Source organism: Perna viridis, chromosome 10 (genome assembly GCF_037379345.1).
Source record: "Perna viridis isolate PV_CMFRI_1.1 ecotype Kerala chromosome 10, ASM3737934v1, whole genome shotgun sequence".
NCBI classification, from domain to species: domain Eukaryota; kingdom Metazoa; phylum Mollusca; class Bivalvia; order Mytilida; family Mytilidae; genus Perna; species Perna viridis.
Genome location: NC_142454.1, coordinates 33,476,096 through 33,495,207, shown reverse-complemented (window position 1 = coordinate 33,495,207; position 19,112 = coordinate 33,476,096). Strand labels below are relative to the sequence as shown.

The 19,112-nt window shown below is 33.2% G+C and overlaps 1 protein-coding gene across 1 annotated transcript in view; it reads right to left on the bottom strand.

The window, feature by feature from the left end:
* The window catches only part of LOC148605495 (cadherin-related tumor suppressor-like), a 61,182-nt gene that overhangs the window by 5,278 nt on the left and 36,792 nt on the right, over nt 1-19,112 (bottom strand). Inside the window, exons 8-17 of the mRNA XM_088550776.1 lie at nt 13,373-13,556; nt 11,550-11,800; nt 11,086-11,267; nt 9,616-10,236; nt 8,522-9,395; nt 6,248-7,615; nt 4,138-5,858; nt 2,737-2,834; nt 1,889-2,205; nt 1,320-1,519 (exon numbers count right to left, since the gene is read on the bottom strand). Coding sequence (XP_088406902.1) covers nt 1,320-1,519; nt 1,889-2,205; nt 2,737-2,834; nt 4,138-5,858; nt 6,248-7,615; nt 8,522-9,395; nt 9,616-10,236; nt 11,086-11,267; nt 11,550-11,800; nt 13,373-13,556 — 5,816 coding nt within the window. The remainder of the gene's footprint in view (nt 1-1,319; nt 1,520-1,888; nt 2,206-2,736; nt 2,835-4,137; nt 5,859-6,247; nt 7,616-8,521; nt 9,396-9,615; nt 10,237-11,085; nt 11,268-11,549; nt 11,801-13,372; nt 13,557-19,112) is intronic.

The following is a 19,112-nucleotide window of genomic DNA, read 5'->3' as shown; positions in this document are numbered from 1 at the left end:
ACTACCTGATTACCAACCAATGAAATTTTGCCATGTGAAATAAAAACAAATTATTGCATGCACTCATTATTGCTGTTCACTCACAATGACTAAAATAGATTTTTATTTTTGTGATATTCTGCATCAATAATATAAGTTCAATCAATAACCAAAGGCTTAATGTTTGCAAATATAACCAAGCTGTTTTTTACAATAACAAATACATGACAACTATTCATAATTAACACTAGAATGTTCAAGGGAGATAATTCAAGTGTATTTAATGACTAAATCTAAAAAACTTTTTCATGACTTATAGTTCTAGTGATGCAAAAAGTATTTTAATATCAGCAGCAATTATGACATAAATTGTATGAGTAAAACTGGTCAAAGTTATGACGTCACGATACTTAGATCTATTAAGCAAGGAAAATTTTGACAACACATGCCGGACATTTTATCAAACCTCAGCAGACGTTTGTGTCAGTCTTTTACATGCTCAGGCCGAAAATAAACTTTTTTATGTAGTTATTTTAAGATAAAATTGGAAATCGTGTTATTTCATCACATACTCTGTCTTTTACAAAATATTAGAGCATGTGGACGAGTTCGGTTTCGACCACACGTGGACGTTCCAACATGTAAACAAAACATCGTATCTCTCAGACTTTTTCATCACATAGGCAAACAGCCGAAAACTTCTGAGTGATAAAAAGAAATGTTGATTATTTATAAATGAAAGTCGCTAACACATCTTGCACATTTATTTAAATGGTCTGTTGACTTTTGTGTTAAAAAGATCCAATCGATGAATTAATAATTACAAACTATGACTGATTCATAGTTTCATTTCCATGTGCTTTTGTTACCTCTGAAAAATCGGCGGGGAAATGGTGGACTTCTTTCTTAATTATCAACTAATAAATTTATGAAAATTCTCAGAGTTACTTCAAATGATTGGTATACGCAATGGGGCAGCACATGTACCGTTAATTCAATTATGCAATCAGTCACAGGTAAATCACAGTCACTGGTGGCTGCACATCAGCTAAAATTGACACACACCTGTAAATTCATTTCCAATAAACAATTAGGAGACTGGTAGAACCACTAATAAAACCATGCATGCCGTAATTTATAAGGGTTGACAATTTTTTTATGTCCGATATTGGAAAATGGTCGTCGGTCATTTGCAGAATTTGTCGGTCAATGACTGGCATTTTTGATCGTTTCGGGATCCATGCTATTAAGATATCATAACTTATGACAAATTTCACATTTACAATTTTTTTTGTGAAAAGAACCACAGTTGAGATAAAAACTAACATTAAACAACTTACATAGAGAACTGAAGACATCAATCCCCTATCAGCAAAGAATAACAGCCCTGATGATGATGTTGTCCTAAATCTGATGAAGATACTGGATGTATCAGGAGTTCTCCTTCTCCTACTCTGGGAGATCAATACATCCCTCTGGTAAGTCTCTTTTTGTTTGAAAGTTACATATCCACTAGGTCCAAAACCAAACGGTTTAAATTCTGGAAAGTAATGCAATTAAATATAAATAATGAAAAATATAAATAGGAATTGCTTTATAGTCAAAGATGCAAAGGGTAATATCAATGAAAACAATCTTACACAATATATAACAAGGAAAACAGAAGAAAAAAATGTATGACAGATTAGTTGTTTCGAACTGATAGACACATATGACCAATGCCCCTATTTCATTAGAAATGGAGTCATTACAGTAGTACAACCTGAAAACATACTTTATTAATCTAAAATCTATATGCAATCCAAAAGAATGCTTACATTTATACAGATCTATGGTAATTTAAAAAGTGAAAATTCACTTAGAGTGTTCTTTCAGTAAACAGTAAAGTTCTGACTGTTTGACACTATACCTTGTTGACATGTTTTGCCATGGTATTGTTTCGGACATCTACAACTGTAAGAGCTCCATTCATCAACACAGATTCCACCATGGGAACAGGTTTCTGAGGTACATGAACTCTGACCTTGTTGTCTAGGGCAACCACTACGATCCACACCAAGCTCCTTTAGAGGTTTTTTAATGCCCAAGTAGTCCTCATTGTTGACTTTAAATTCCCTCATACAACCAACAAAATCATGGGTCTCGATCTGTCCATTTCTCTTTATCGCCTCATTGATGTTCTCTATACCACCGATTGTCACAGGTTGAGCACCAAGGTTCAATTTTCTATGAAATAAAGAGGCCTTAATGCTAGAATGCTATTAAAAGTCCTTAATTGTTTAAAAATAAACTGTCCAGTAAAAGTACAAAAATGCAGTAATTAAAAACATGATAAGTAGTAGATAAGAAGAAAATAGTAAAACAAATCCATCTCTATTCTCTGTCATGAAAAAATAAATGTATGCAACTTAAAAGTCATGTTGCTGTACACTTTCATTGACATCCATACACTTTTTACTCAAGTAGTTGATGATAGTGAAATTAAAGCCTAAAAATTTGTTGAAATTTGTATAAAAAGGAAGGAGTTTAAAAAAGACTGTTTCATGCTAAAACAGAGAAAAAGGACATCCTTATTCCACTTTTCTATGGATATCTCGTTGTTAATGAACTGTAAGAAAAGCATGTGCTTTTTTTCTGTCCCCATTCAATCCTACTTCCATCTGCATCAATATTCCTTGTCCTATTATTGACTTAAATTTATGTCCCATAATTCTCAAATAACTAAGTTCTAGCATTTTGAAATACCAATAAACTAACCTTGACATCTGAGAGGCAGATCTGACACAGGCCGAATCCTGACATTCTGGACATATACCACCATTAGGAGGACAAGTACTCACTCTCAATTGGGCATGCTAAAAACCAAAATGTTAGTTTAGTCATGAATCTTATGAAACATCCCTCAAGATACTCAAATAATTAATGTTATCAAATCTCTTGATGAACAGCTTTTGAAGATATGGGGAATGTTATATACACTGATATTTTGGAAATTAACCTCCATGTATGTGAATAGTAAAAAAGTCTTAAATATTGAAATGTATAACCATATACCAATGAAACCCATCCAATTTCTTGCTAAAGCAAATGAAAGATTCTGAAATACATTTTTCCAAACTTTATATGCTAAGGTGGTGTTGAAGAAAAGATTTGCACTACAAAAGAACTATTACTGGTAATTAAATTCTACCTCTTCCATAGTCTGATTTAAAATTATTTCTACTCTATGTATATAGCTTTTAAAAAGAAACAAGACAGAAATTAGGCTTGGTTTGCTCATAGTAACACTAGTGTTTCTTTTCCAGTACTATTTACAGATACCGTCAATGGATTTACTACAAATGGAGAATTTACTTTGCTTACAGTAACTACTTATTTTTTTAGCAAACAACCTTTATTTAAGTCAAATGAAACAATCAGTTTACATAAACTACTATATAAAATACCAAACTTTTATAAGGCCATATCAAGTTAATTTTTAGATTCTCATCCACAAGCAACTAATAAAATGGGGCGGGTGGGATGATTTTATTTTTTATTTTTTATTTTTCCAAGATGTGTAAAATCTTATTACCGTTGACGAATTTGATAAAGAAATCCTGGAAAAGTGTATTTTCGGGTATGTTTGTGTCATACCAAGGCTTATATTATTGAGATATTCTGTAAACATACACCATGTTACTTGTTTTTTGACCGGCAGTCTACATCATTGTGTATAAGGAGAGTTGTGATAGGCAAGGACATAAAAGAAATTCGGAAATTTGAACCACTGTAAAAAAAAATTTTTAAATTTAAAAAATTGGGGCGGCCCTTTGAGTAGGGGCAGGCGGGGATGAAAATCTACAAATTAACTTGATGTGGCCTAAATAAATCAAACTACAAATTGATAAATATACCAAACAGACCTTCATGCCTTAAAGTTACTTTAAGCACCTCGCTACTAACATACTGGTTTCTGCCTTTATATACAAATTCCAATACCCATCCTACATACTGCTAAACACTTGCCCATGCGACAATTTTGCAATGAAAAGCAAAACTACTAGCCACACTAGTTCTACTAAATATTATACTATATAAAAATAGGAAAAGAAAAGGGAAAAACCCATCTACCCATATTAGAAATACATATATTACTTTATTTTGAATAATACTGACCTCACCACTTCTGTGAACTTGGATACGGAACCATTCACCAGTAGATACATTCTTAGGTACCACAATACGAGTAGTTGTTAAGTCACCAAGGTTGAAAGAAAATCTCACATTTCCATTAATAATTTCCAAGGCCAAGAATTCACTAGAGTCCACATTCTCTGCTGGATTATATAGGATCAAAGCTCTTGATTTCACAGTTGCTATGGTAACATCAAATGTGTTGTCATTGGATGACAGAGAAGAGCTGAACTGAATAAATGAACCAGTACTGAATCCCACTGTTGAATGTTGACACTGTTCACCCCAGGAGGAGAATGGACATTTACAATGGTATCCACCAACCAAATTCTGACATGTTCCTTGAACACATGGGTTAGGAGAACAATGGTCAGCTCCATTTTGACACAAGTTACCAGTAAATCCTTCACGGCAGACACACTGGAATGACCCAAGAGTATTATTACAAGACGCCCCATTCTGACATGGTGAATTTAGGCATTCATTGACATCAGTTTGGCAAAATGTTCCACTCCATCCTGAAGGGCAATCACACTGGTTGGCGACACAGAATCCACCATTTTGACAATGGCCTTCACCACAAGGACTGACAGGTGTTTCACAGTGTGTTCCAGTAAACTGAGGAGGACATGAACATCTATAGGATACCCAAAGATCTGGGGATGATATGATGAGTGCATCTGAATCAACAACATTAATGCTAGTGTGAACATCGATGTGATTTAAACATTCACCAGAGCGGCAAGTAGTTGATGTACATGGTGAATATCCAACTGCAGTAATTTTTACCCCAACTTCAGTTTCGATGTCAGTTTTCTTGTTGACTATTTGTTGTTTGAGTATATCATGTAATACAAAGGTTCCTCCTTGAGCTTGAACAGCTATGAAAACCAAAGCGTCAGTAGTGAAGGATTTTACACTATATATTAGAACTGTGTATGACTGTCCAAAAAGGCCTGATAAATATTGTTTCATAGTTGCTTGTTTTGTGGCAACAAAATTTTCAGGAGAAATATCATTGACTCTTAAAATAACTGTTCTGTCCAGTGTCTTGTTATCAAAATGCAGGAAAGAGAATTCTGCATTGTAAGAAACTTTCTCATGTCTTCCATCAGATCCCGAAAAGCTTACAATTGTTGATGAACTAATATCTGGATATGAAACAAGGTTAAGTTTGCAAGTATTTCCAGTCATGGTGAAGATATTTTGCTGTGAATTGATTTCACATGAATAATTTCCAACCAGATCAGGATCAAGTGGTCTAACGTCTGCAACTGAACTTGTTGGCAGACGTCCATCAAACAGTGCCACTTGTACTTTAACTGCCCTAGGTGAGGATGGATTGTCATTCTCATCTCTTACCACAATGCCAAATGTTAGTGTTGATGACTGAGTTGGTGTACCACCATCAGATACAATAACACCAACATCAAACTTTGGTGTCTGTTCTCTATCTATAGCTGTCTTTGAGGTAACCAAACCACTGACCTCATTAACCTGGAAGTAGTTACTAGTACCCTGTAACCTGTATTGGTATGGTCCTTGATTAGGAGGAAGATCAATGTCAGTTGTGAAGTCATACAGAGATAATATAGAAACTGCACCATTTAGATTTTCCATGATGTAACCAGTCAAGTTCTTGAAAGTGAAAGTAGGACCATTATCATTCTTATCTAATAAGTTGATTTGCACCATAGCTGTACCTAAATATAGAAAAAAAACATAGCAAGGTGAAATTAATTTAATATAAAATTCAACAAGAAGATAATAAACGACATACGACTAAATAAAACATGTACTACAGAAAAAAAAATTTTCTTACGAGATCTTTTTTTAATCATTTCAAAGTTTGTTATATATCATATTACTATCTACAGCCTTGTCATAACATTTTTAATTCAGAAATATTGTGAGGTTTCCATTATTGATAAAGGTCTTAACATACAGTACTATCACAAACATCTTTTTATAAATTGGGTAACAAAAATAATTTGAATAGCTTTCCTTATTTGTCCTTTAACAAGACTAGTTAATAATTGGACATCTGTAAAAAAAATAAAATTTGCTTTAACAGCAACAGAAAAGTATTTACCAGTTTGAGGTACAATTCCCTTGTCAACAGCAGCTACTGTGATGTTATAGACAGGCACAGTCTCTCTATCCAATACACCAAATCCAGTTGTGCTAACCCACCCTGATGTAGAATCAATGGCAAAAGACTGTTCTGCATTTCCATCCAAGATTTTAAAGGAAAACGATTGGTCTGATGGGTTGTGGTCCGTGTCAGTTGCCACTACTTGAATAATACGGACACCACTTCCAGAATTTTCATCCAAAGTTGCATTGTAAAGTGGTTTTGAAAACACTGGTGCATCATTTGCATCTTCTACTGTTATGCTAATTGTACATTCATCTGTGTCACCACCTTTTATACTGCCCCAGTTTTTGGCCATAACATTCAGAACAATTGTAGGTGAACTTTCATAATCAGGTCTTCCAGAAACAATTATCTCCCCTGTTTTATAATCTAGTTTGAATCCCTTAGAGTTGCTTAAGCCAACCAAATAATAGTATACAACTCCATCTTCTCCATGATCATCATCAGTGGCAGTCACTGAACCAAGGACTGTACCTATTGGAATGGACTCTTTAATGCTGAATGGATAATCCTTTTTATGAAATTTTGGATAGAATTCATTTACTCCCTTGACTTCTATACGGACTTCAGTTGTATTTTTTAACTGAGTACCTGGATTAACAGCTCTAATTATGACATCATATGAAGTTGTCGTCTCATAATCTAATGGTGCCTTTGTCCTTATGGATCCTGTTGTCCGATCAATGGTGAACATGGTTGACATTTGTATATACTCAAAAGAGTACTCAACAATAGCATTTTGACCAGAGTCAGCATCGGTAGCAGTAATAGTACTTATTACATGATCACTGGGCGTATTTTCGTAAACCGATGCCACAAAATGTGTACTGTTGAACACAGGTGCATTATCATTTATGTCAGTTATATGTACAATGAAGACAACTGTACTATTACGGGAGTGAAGTCCTTGGTCTTTGGCCATTATTTTCAAATGATGTTGCTGATTTATTTCAAAGTCCAGTTTTCTATGGACAGAAATGTCACCTCTTAGTGTGTCGATCAAAAACTGTCCTTTAGGATCTCCTCCAATAATGTGGTACGACACTTTACCATTTGGTCCAGATTGGTCATCATCATATGCATTTACCTTGGCAATACTTGAACCAATGATGGTATTTTCTGGGACTGTTGTCTGTAAGTCAGTAGTGGTAAATACAGGACTGTGTTGGTTGATTCCTGTGATGGTAAATTTTATTTCCTGTGTAACATTTTTTGGTGGAACACCCTTGTCTTCTGCTTTCACAATAAGATTGAATTCTCTGTTGATTTGCCCCTGAAGTGCTTTGGCTATTGTGATGTCTCCTGAAATCATGAGGAAAGTCAGTAAATAGTATTTGATTCCTAAACACAATTGAATTACTGTATTTTGTGATATTTGTGTACCAGCTTTTACATATAATTCTAGAAACAGCTTAAAATACTCAGTGTTTACTTAAGTGTTTCATTGACTATTATAATTTTTGGAGTTGATGTAAAGTATTTCTTGTATTATTGTGCCTACCATGAACATCATGAAAACAAAATGCATACTAAATTTTTGAAATACTTTGCAAACAATTTTCAAATTAACACTAGTATTTAGAAATGTAGTATACTTAAGCTAAACTGAACATATCTTAAGGAGGTAGACCTAGGGTAAGGGACAAAACTATTACAAATCATTGAAACGTTTGTATTCAGCATTTTACATAAATCTCATGTAAGCATCAAAGTAACTTGGACTGATTTCATTCTGTTTCAAATGAAAGCTTGATATGTGTTGGTGAAATTGAATTTGATACAAACATATCACTGATTTTAAGACTTATGCCCTTACCCTAGGTCTACCTCCTTAATAAGATACATATTGCTGCACCATATATACAGAATAACAGCAATTTTGAAGTAGAAAAAATATTATAGTGAGCCTGTTAGGGCGAGATATGATGTTCTGTCGTGACATTCAAAACTGATGTTATTCTATGATGTCACTTCCAATTTAATGTTGTCATTGAAAAATGCCTTTATTATTCTGTATAAAAAATATCAGGCAGTTAAAACAATGGAAAAGGACAATGTTGCTGAAAAAAGTGTTTCAATATTATTTCTGAGGTTCAATGAATGTAATGTAGGAATATAAGTTCCACTTTCTTATGATGTATCATGATTTCTAAGAACCTGCCAGATTATTACATGGATTTGTACTTGAATTTTGAACCTAATTATTACCTGTTAATTTATTGACAAAAAAGTATTCTACACCACTTCCACTCTCCTTGAAGTACTGTACTTCTGCATTGACACCATAGTCTTGTTCATCTTTGGCTAACACAGTCATCACCAAATCACCAATGACTACATTATCTGGTACTGCTGAGTAGTAATCTCTCTGCTCAAAAATTGGAGCATGGTCATTAGCATCTGTGATTTCAATGTGGATAATGGCTTCCGATGATCTTGGTGGTGTCCCATGATCGGTTGCCACGACGATAAGTTCTCTGGTGTTGACATTTGCAAGTTCACTGTTGTGAATGTATACCATTTCCATCTTGGATGTTATTTCACCAGTAGAGGAATCCATGTTAAACTCAGATGACGACAACTTGAAAGAGTAGTGAGTTTGATTATTTGGTTTGGAGATGTCTCTATCAGTAGCAGTAACCCTACCAACCACAGTACCTGCCTTTTGACCTTCAATCAAGCTGAACTTCAGTGGATCTTTAAACTGAGGAGCATTATCATTGACATCAGTAACATATACAATGACATAGGCATGAGGAACATAAGCACCATCAGAGGCAGTAATATTTATCTGTAGTCCTTTCGAGCCATACAACTCAGCATCAAGTTTGCCTAGAAGTGTAATATTGCCCGATGTAGGATCAATACTAAATTTGCCATCAGGGTTGCCAATAATGTTGTAGGTTATCTTGGCATTATCACCAATATCATCATCTGATGCAGTGACTTGGATTACAAAGCTTCCCACGGCAAGATCTTCTGGAATTTCGATGTTGAAGTTCTGAGAGAAGACAGGTCGATTATCATTGATGTCAGACACCAGAATTCTAACTGTAGTTGATCCAGTCAAAGGTTGTACACCCTGAAATGAAATGCAAAATTAGTACTAGAGTTATGATTCTTTCATTAACTTTGAACTTTTAAATCATCTTTGATCTAGAGAACTTTAAGTAATTGTAGAAATGAGAATCATTAGTGTCTATTATATTTTTTTATAGAAAGTCTTTTGTGTAAAGCTTAGTCAACCTGTGACTAACCACAATGAAACAAGCAAATTAAAGATAGCAGTTTTCATTACTTACTTGGTCAACTGCTTCAACTATCAAGCTATAAGTCTCCACTGTTTCCCTGTCTAAAGCCTTTACAGTGGTTATCAGTCCATTACTAGGATCAATTCTAAAAATGGCCTCATCAGACGACAACCTATAGGTCAGTTTTCCATTGTTTCCACTGTCACCATCAGATGCAATAATCTGCACAACAGTTGAGCCAATATGGGCATTTTCGAAAATTGTTGGCAAGTACAGTGGTTCTGAAAAGCGAGGCGTGTTGTCATTCAGATCTTGGATATTTATAACAAGCTTTCTGTATGCTGAGAGAGCTGCATTTGAAGTGTCCCTGGCTTCTATCCACAAGTCAAAACGTTGTGTCATTTCAAAGTCAACAGGATGGTACACAGTTACTTCCCCTGATGACTGATCAATAGCAAATGATTTGCCAACATTGCCTCCAGCGATATGATAATTGGCACTGCTACCAACATTTGACATTGCCTGTATTGTTGTAATACTATGACCTCTGTCTTTGTTCTCATCCAATACCAGTGGACTAGACGGGAATGATGTAAAATTTGGTCTGTTGAGTGAACTGATGTCCGATACGGTCACTGTTACATTTACCGTAGAACTTTTTCTAAGGTCTCCCTAGAACAAACACAATTTTTTTTTATATATATATTTTGCACTCTGCCATATTTATTTTTTTTAACAACAGTGAAACCTGTCATAACAGAATCCTATGTTAACTAAACATATGTATTAACCAAACAAAATCTTTTCAGTTATAAACAGGCTTGGTTTAGACAAGATTTGATGGAACTACCCATTATGTTTGTCAGAATTTAAAATCAATATATATAATATCTTAAAAACTATATACAAATTATTATAAAGTTGTAAGGGGCATTAAGGTATGAAAATTGCCTAAAATATCAACTTTGTTGTAATAACATAAAAGTTGTTCATAACATATTAAAATAAATAAATATAAGGAAAAATAATATTTTGTGGCATTAGTTCATTGTAATGACATCATAATTGCACCACAATTCAACATCATTTAACAAAAACTGCTGAGAACTGTGAAGTTTGTTTTTGTTTTTTTTAACACATTTACATCAAGAAAACAATGTCAACACCAAAGAAACTTTATATTTTCACATATGTTAAACTGTGTAATATTGAATGTATTAAGTAAATATGAAGTTGTTTCTAGGGTTCTGACATTGTTTTCTTTGCCAAAAACATGACCACTTTATATATATTTTTAGGCCAATAAGACCCATTATTGCCCTGTCTCCTTTGTAATGAATATTTAAGTACCCAAATCCAGATACATGTATACCTTTTTGCAGTTTCAGAAAAGAATAAGATACATCAGTGTATGAGAAAGGAAATCTGTGGAAACCACTATAGGTGATACTTTTATTGTCATCTTTGTCCATAGTGTAAAAAGCAAGACAATACCACAGCAAAAGAATTCATTCTTCTTACCTGATCTTCGGCTTTTATTAAAAATTTATAGGTTGCCCTAGCAGTACTCAATGTCTGGCTAGCCGTGAGTATACCAGTCTGGCTATTGATAGCAAACTTGCTAGATCCTGTCAATGTATAGACAACCTGCCCATTCCCACCAATGTCATGGTCCAGAGCTGTTACACCCATCACAAAGTCTCCTGAAATATATCATAAAATCTTATGACAAATGACCAAAAAAAGAGAAGGAAACAAGGAATGTGAGCTCCTAAATGAAAGAGACTGAGGTGCTTTCTGTAGATTGTTTATTTTCATGGGGGATAATGTTGAAAGTGTACTTTACCTATGGCTTTACAAAATCTAAACCAAAACTGGCCAAAGAAATGATTTTGTAAAGTTTAAAGTAGACTGTAGCCCCTGTAACTGATACATAGGTTTTTTTTAAGATAGTTAGAAATTTAGAAATTTTTTTTCCCACTTACCCTGCTGAGTTGGATTATTGACTGTCTGCTGGTAGCTATCTCTCTCAAACTGAGGAGTATTGTCATTCTTATCATCCACAATTACAGTGACATCAGCTGTCACTTGTTTAGGTACTAAACCACTATCCCTGGCAACAAGCTTAAGGTTATAGACAGCAGTCTCTTCTCTGTCGAGGGATTTCACAGCAGACAGTCCTCCAGAGGTTGGATGGACTGAGAACTTCCCATCAAAACTATCCTCCAAACTGTAGCTGAAAATGATAGAAAAAAATAAACATTATTTTTACATAACTACATTGTTTTTGAGTAAATCTTTGGTAATAAAACTTACAATAAAGAGATAAGGACCAATAGTAAGGTATAGCTCCTGCTAAAACTGCTAACGGAGAAGAGAATTCAATTAACAATGCCTGTCTCATAATTTTTTCTAGGAATTAGAGAAGTTTTACAAAATTCTAATTTCTAGTTTTTGGTTAATTAACTACTGACAATGACTTTTCTTTTTAAAACAATAAAACCAGTTATGAATGGCTTGACAGAAAATTTCACCAGAATCCCCTTTTAGCTTGGTAAGATACTGGTAAAAATTTCAGACTTGCTTTCAGAACAGCCATAGTTCTATAACTCCCTTATAAAATATAAACAATTTTAAATGTATTCTTTTATACTCAAAACATAATAAATCATATATCAAATACCACCATAATATTTGCTGTCTCTTTGTAACTTTTACTTTAACATATAAAATTTCATATTCTAAACTTGATCTACCATTAAGCAAACACAGAGGAAATGTATATCATAGATTTGAGATTTGAGTGCTCCTCAAAATATTGACTGCATGTAAATTGTATTTTTTGTTCTTGTTATTAACAAGCTATTACTATTAAATATGAATTTATTCCCTCTGCTCTTTATTACACTATAATGATGTAATATATATAGAGATACATTACTATCTGCATGGACTTTGTAGTTTTCACCAGTCCACAGTGGACAAGTTTAAAGCTTTTCTATTTGTATAAAAGATGCCAAGGGGTTAAATTTGTATAAATTTCCTTGACTTTTCCAAGTTTCAAATCAATGGGCCACTAAAGAAAAACCAGAAGTCCTCAATTAAGGAGGTAGACCTAGGGTAAGGGAAACAACTCTAAAAATCAGTGACATGTTTGTACCAAGTTCAATTCACCAAAGCCTGGCAAGCTTTCATTTGAAACTGAATGAAATCAATCCAAGTTACTTTGATGCTTACATGAGATTGATGTAAAATGCTGAATACAAACATTCCAATAATTTTTAAGAGTTGTGTCCCTTACTCTAGGTCTACCTACTTAAGTGGAAGCCAAAAGGGTTGAAGGTAAAGGGAACAAGATAAATGAAATTGTAAAGGTCCGACGTTAGAACTTGAACAGACAGAATTTGAAACCCTGACTCCTAAGAAGTATTACTCAATTCACTTAACACACCAATGAAAGTCGGAATGTAAACTCCATCTTAGCTTTAGTGTATATAAGCACAGTCATATATCCATAAGCCTTGAGCTAACTTAATCTTGTACCTGTATATGCATGTTACAATGCATAATTTAATCATTTGATCTAAATGCTTTGCTGTTTTAAGCAACAATGAAAACAATAAGAGACTTTTAAACCTGTTTACAATATAACAAATTTTTGGAATACATGTAGTAGTCTGTCTGTCTAGCCATATAAGTGTTTAAATCACAGTAAGGATGTCTAAAAATATATAACTATAGAAAACAATACCCATATATATCAGTAATGTCAATTTTGTATTACTATCTTCCTACACACATAACATACATGATTTGAGAGTTAGCTCCAGTATCTTTATCAGTTGCCTTTACTATCAGTATAGGGGAGTTGCCTGGCAAGTTCTCGGCAATATGGCCGATGTAGATTGAGCTGTGTTCAAACTCTGGTGAATGGTCATTGATATCCTTTACAGTGATGACAATACTACCTGTACCAGAATTACTTGGAAATCCTGAAAATAAAAAATTAATAAAAGTAATGAAAATACCCGGTACATGTATTATGTTGCTTATACATTCACTAACTATAGTAGATGCAGTCAAATATCCAATGCTGACAGACATACACCAAGCTTTGCTAGGTTCCTTTAGAGTTACACGACAGGCAGCAACAATAAATCTGCAAATTTCATAGGCAAATCTTTCATATCTCTCAATTTTTCGTCTTTGATCTTTGAAATTTTCAATTATAATCAGAATCAGATTCAAAAGATAACGGCTCTGCATTTATAATTAAATCATTTAATTAAGCATAAATTTTTTAATACATATCTAGCCCATATCAATGATCTTCAAAGAAGATGGGATAGATAGTAGTACTATTTTCCATTGAAAAATGGGTCTTTAAAAACGGAGAATGTATTCACAACCAGTACATCTCCCTTGACCATGCCTTAACTATTACAGTTAACTGGCTGATTTTTTCATTTCATTTTGTTACACTGTTTCCCTTGCTTCCTGCAGCATAAAAATGCATTGTTGATTTATTATAGCATAAATTTTCAATAAGGCAGAAAAAGAAAAGAAAGTTGAAAACATGTAAATAAACCATGATTTAACTTCTTTATAGTTCTAGTAAGACTATACACACTAAGACATCTTAATGAAAAATGCCTTGTACATTGTTCCTAATTTTTAAACTTTTTTTCAACTCAAAACCCCAACATTTAAGTATTTCTATGGACAGAATTAAGTACAATCAATTCTACAAAGACTGTAAGGTTCTTTGTCCCCTATTTCAGCCCATGGAAACCCAAAAGATTTTTTTATTGTACCAACAATACCTACAATCAGAGTACCAAGTTTAAATCTAACACTTTCATATTTTACTAAGTGACATGTACAACAAACGCCTTACAAATTTTTCAATGTTCCATCCATGTAGAATTTAAAATACATATTTTAATAGCAAACTTTGTCCAACTAAAATTGATTTGCTTTCTAAAAACTTTTCAATGGCTTAGGGGTAAAATATTAATTTGAGACAGCATGAATTATTTCTTAACATCGAGCTATGCAATTCAAAATTTTAAATCAGCACGCTACTCAGGTACGATGTCGGCAAGATTTTCAAAAGTTTATGAAATTTTAATTTTGTTTCATAAAAGATAACAGAACAGTGTTTCTCTTTACTTCAGTTGTATACTAGGATTATTTGACAACCCTGGTGAGGATGAAATGCTCATTGGAAAACTGTTCTATCTCTTGTACTATTTTGACATATGAAATCTTGATCAATGACAATGTCAAGATAAAACTTTTTTTGTACAAGTTTGACATAATTTTAAGCTTATCTGTAGTAACTAAAAAAGTTGGGACATATATATTTTTCAATAAGGCACTATTTTTGTATGCTTTCAAAAGTAAAAACCCAAGATTCTTAATTAAATCATTTATAACCCCCCATTTTCAATTTTTTTACTATCATGTCACTTCAAAAACTCTTCGTATCTGTCAAGGTGATCAGTAATAGATAAAGATTCACGGTTATAGAGGACAGATAATTAAAACCTAACTTTAAAACTATCAATTTTACACAATTCCAGTACAGTTATTGCATAATCTTGTTGTAACGAAATAAAAACATTATGTTAAAACTATACATTACAAACACTCATTAAAAACATGAGAATTACCAGCTTTCTAAACACAGAGAACTAATAAGTAGTTAATTAAATTCATTTTCCCTTCTCAATGTAAACATGAAATAAAAACACATAACTCAGCAGGTTTGTCCCCATTCTGTTTAGAAAGATGAAGAAACAATTTAAGATATTATAATAGAACAGAATTAAGACAGCCTCTGGTACAAGCTGGTACAAAGATTTGGCAAGATTGACAGCAATAAAAGGATTGACATAAACATATTATGGAAATTAAATGTCTAAAATCTGGCATAGGCAGACACATAATGGTACCTAGCAAAAATATTGAAATGCAATTCTTGGCATGTGTCTCTCATCCAAAATGTTGACCAACTAAAATTATCACTCTTACACAAGTGAATTCTAGAAAAAAAACTAGGCACTGCCCCTAGTAGGACTAATACCCCACAGCAGCCTGTTGAACCCTGTACATTTGAGGACCAATGTGGACATATGATTCATATTGGACACAATTTTTATGGAGGATAGACTACCAACTTTTGACACACAATTTGCTCCCATTTCTAAAAGACCGAACTCCAAACAAAGTGATAACTAGTACTTTTTGTTGACAACACAATAGCAGAATATTATTAATTCCTGACAATATGCACATCTCCATATGTTAATCTAACAACCCATTAAGTTTTATAACAATCCTGCAATTCCTTGAGGAGTTGTGGGCAAAGCATCAGACCAAGTTTTGCTGAAAAATGTGCACGTTCCAACAGTCATCATTCCTACAACTTTCGTTTTAACATAAAGTCCCAACAACATGCACATCGCAACATGATAGTTTATCACCCATTTAAGTTTCATAACAATCCTACAAGTCACCTGGGAGGAGTTGAAGACAATGCATGAGACAAAGTTTTGCTGAAAAAAAAAAAAACACTCAAGTACAAAAGCTGTCTTTTCTACAATTTTTGCCCAAACATGAATTCCAGAGAATATACACATCTCCATACAATAATCTAAAACCTCATTAAGTTAGCATGAAAGGATGTGATTTCGATAATTTTGTTCCATGTTCATTGAAAATTTTCCTAATTTTATACTAGATTCAAGCAAAGATTTTATTAAACTTGTGCTATGGGTGTGGATAGGTGCTCTCAATATTAACAACTTATCAGTTCAGTTGAGCACAATATTTCATAACAGGATTAGAATGAACATAAGCATGTATTTTTTATGCTTGCATGATTTTTGTTAAAACTAATACTTTAAAGTACAAGAAGTGTTCATAATTTGGCAGAGATGAATACTTGCTCTCCAAAATGACAAGGAATCACTTAAGAAACACTCAGAACTGTACATAACCAATTAGCAATCTGCCTGGTACAAATTCATTACCAATGCCTCAGCAAAATTTATTGACGATTTGTCTACAGTTTTTTTCTATTATGGATGCATATAAAATGTATGGATTTTAGTGCAGCTTAACGAAGTTAGAATAGTGTTTCAAAGAATTCTGACTTCAAAGACATAATCTCCTTTCAAGTTTTTTTGCAAAAGTTTCATGATAAATCCCTTTTGCATCTATTAATTGAACCTTAGGGCACACTATGATCATAATGTACGTCAACATGGCAAAGAAGGGGGATAACTGTAGTGTCTGAGAACATTGATCATTTAAAGCAAATGCAAACCCCCCAGATAAGAATTTGCCAATTATTATTCAAACATGCTTTAATTAATACAAAAATTTCAGACTATAACTTGAGAAAATAATTATCAAGATTTGTGGAATTCAATATTTACTTCAAGATTAATTTTTGATCTTTTCAAGTGCACTTCTTTATTCCATTTTCAATTACCACAATAATCTCAAACCTTGAAGTTTTTATTCTTCCAAAAAATTATTTCATTTTCAAAAAGAGCATTTCAACCCGGACTAACATTAAAATTCAATTGTGTCTTTATTAGGAAGAAATGACTGTATGAGATCGTCCACGATAAACTTATTAGCGCTATTATTCACCACCATAAGATCATACAAAAAATCAAGGTAAAAATGTGGAAAATTGAATTTTAAGTACAATATTTCATCTCATAATTTTCTTATCGAGCATATTTATCAATTCAGCAATCCCTCTTGGCAAGAAACTAAGTCTTTAAAAAACAATTTTGCGATGACAGGATAAAAACGAGAGTATCTCATTGACAGACAGCATTTATAACACCTCTTAAGTGGTTAAAGTAGATTTTCTTGTTTACAGTTTTACTTAGTAATGTCAAGTAAGAAGCCTTGTTCCTTTGGTTGGGGGAAAGCAAGGACAAGAAATAATAAAAGTAGGAGCTTAAGTTCACCAGATCTAACCACAGTGGCAAATAAGAACTTGCTATTTAGCGCAAGTTTTACTCCACCTTGAATGCAATCTAGGATCTCCTGTTTTATTTGTTTTTTTTTGCAAACACTGTAAAGGTCACTGGCCCAGAACATATTCTCAAATCCTCCATTTTGTAATCGATCTTGTTTGAATAGCTAACACCCTGAAGTGGTCTAAAAAATATCTCAGATGAATAAACTATAAAATACATATAGGCTTTGGAAATATAGGACACTCTTAAAGATCATATCGATAATTTCATTCCTTATTCTAAAATCTCTGAAGAAGTGAAAGAAGATTACGAAGATGACAGTTGTACAATGTACTATCAAAACAGAAACAACATTTATCATCATGATAGAGTAAAATGAAAATCTGGACCATAAAAAAAGATAGAGATAGCTCAAATACTTCACGTAATTAAATATTCAAATACCACTGAAGTGGTTAGCTTGAAATTCCTCAGATTACCAACTGTCAACCAAAGAGTTTTATACTATAATGATGAAGGAAAAAGTATCCATGATATTCAGAAAAATCTTATATGGATAAAAGGCTCCAATATGTACAAGTTTACATCTCCTGCTATTGCGACATAATAAATTAGTGGGATAATTTGACAATAGAAGTAACTTTCAGACATAACTTCTAAACTATAGAAAAAAAGTAAAATAATAGCCTAGATTCTTAGGAAACAGGGAAGAATTCCAATTTGAATAGTTTAAAATTAGAAATAAATGGAAAATGCCCATTATTTCATAAGCCCCATAAAATCCCATAGAGTAAAATAGGATTTTCTTGTATATAGTTGAAAAGTGACAGGGAAGCACTCAAATTCACCATTTTAAGTACTTAGGAACAAGAACCCCATACTGTGAAAAGAAAAGGTCAGTGCATTTTGAAATCAATACATATCATTATCTTCTCTGTTCCCATATCACCTTGAAAGACAATTGGAAGTATTTTCTCTCTCTTCTATTTTATTGAGTATCTTCTGGTGAAATTCAGTGGAGACTGTTTAATCCAACACCTGAGTATTTTAATATCTGTTGGTCTTAAAATTAATTTTTTTTCTTTGTATTGACACCATCTGTCTTAATTCTAGTCTGAAAATTTTTTAGATTAGGTAAGTTCCATAATTTTCTCTGCATCTTTTTGAAAAAAGCAGGTTTATCCAGGTAAAAAAAAGGACAGGGCGCTTAGAAAGCCCATTTAAAAGAAAAGGGCTCTTACACCCTCCTAAAACCGTCTGTAGGAAAGGAAACACTACACCACTGTGCAATACAAGTGATGTGCTTTTCGTTTGCGAACACAGTAAGTGTAGAGGTATATAAGTAATTAACCCAAATACTTATCTTGAACATTTATATCATTCCGATTAACAAAACCACCACACATTCACATCTGTCTTATTGACCACCTGTATTGTGGTATTTCATTTCAACTACCATTCATTTTGTTCTAGGGATAATGAGCCACGAATGGACATAATTTTTTAAAAACTATTTCTTGTGGTAGGCAGTCAGATTCAAGT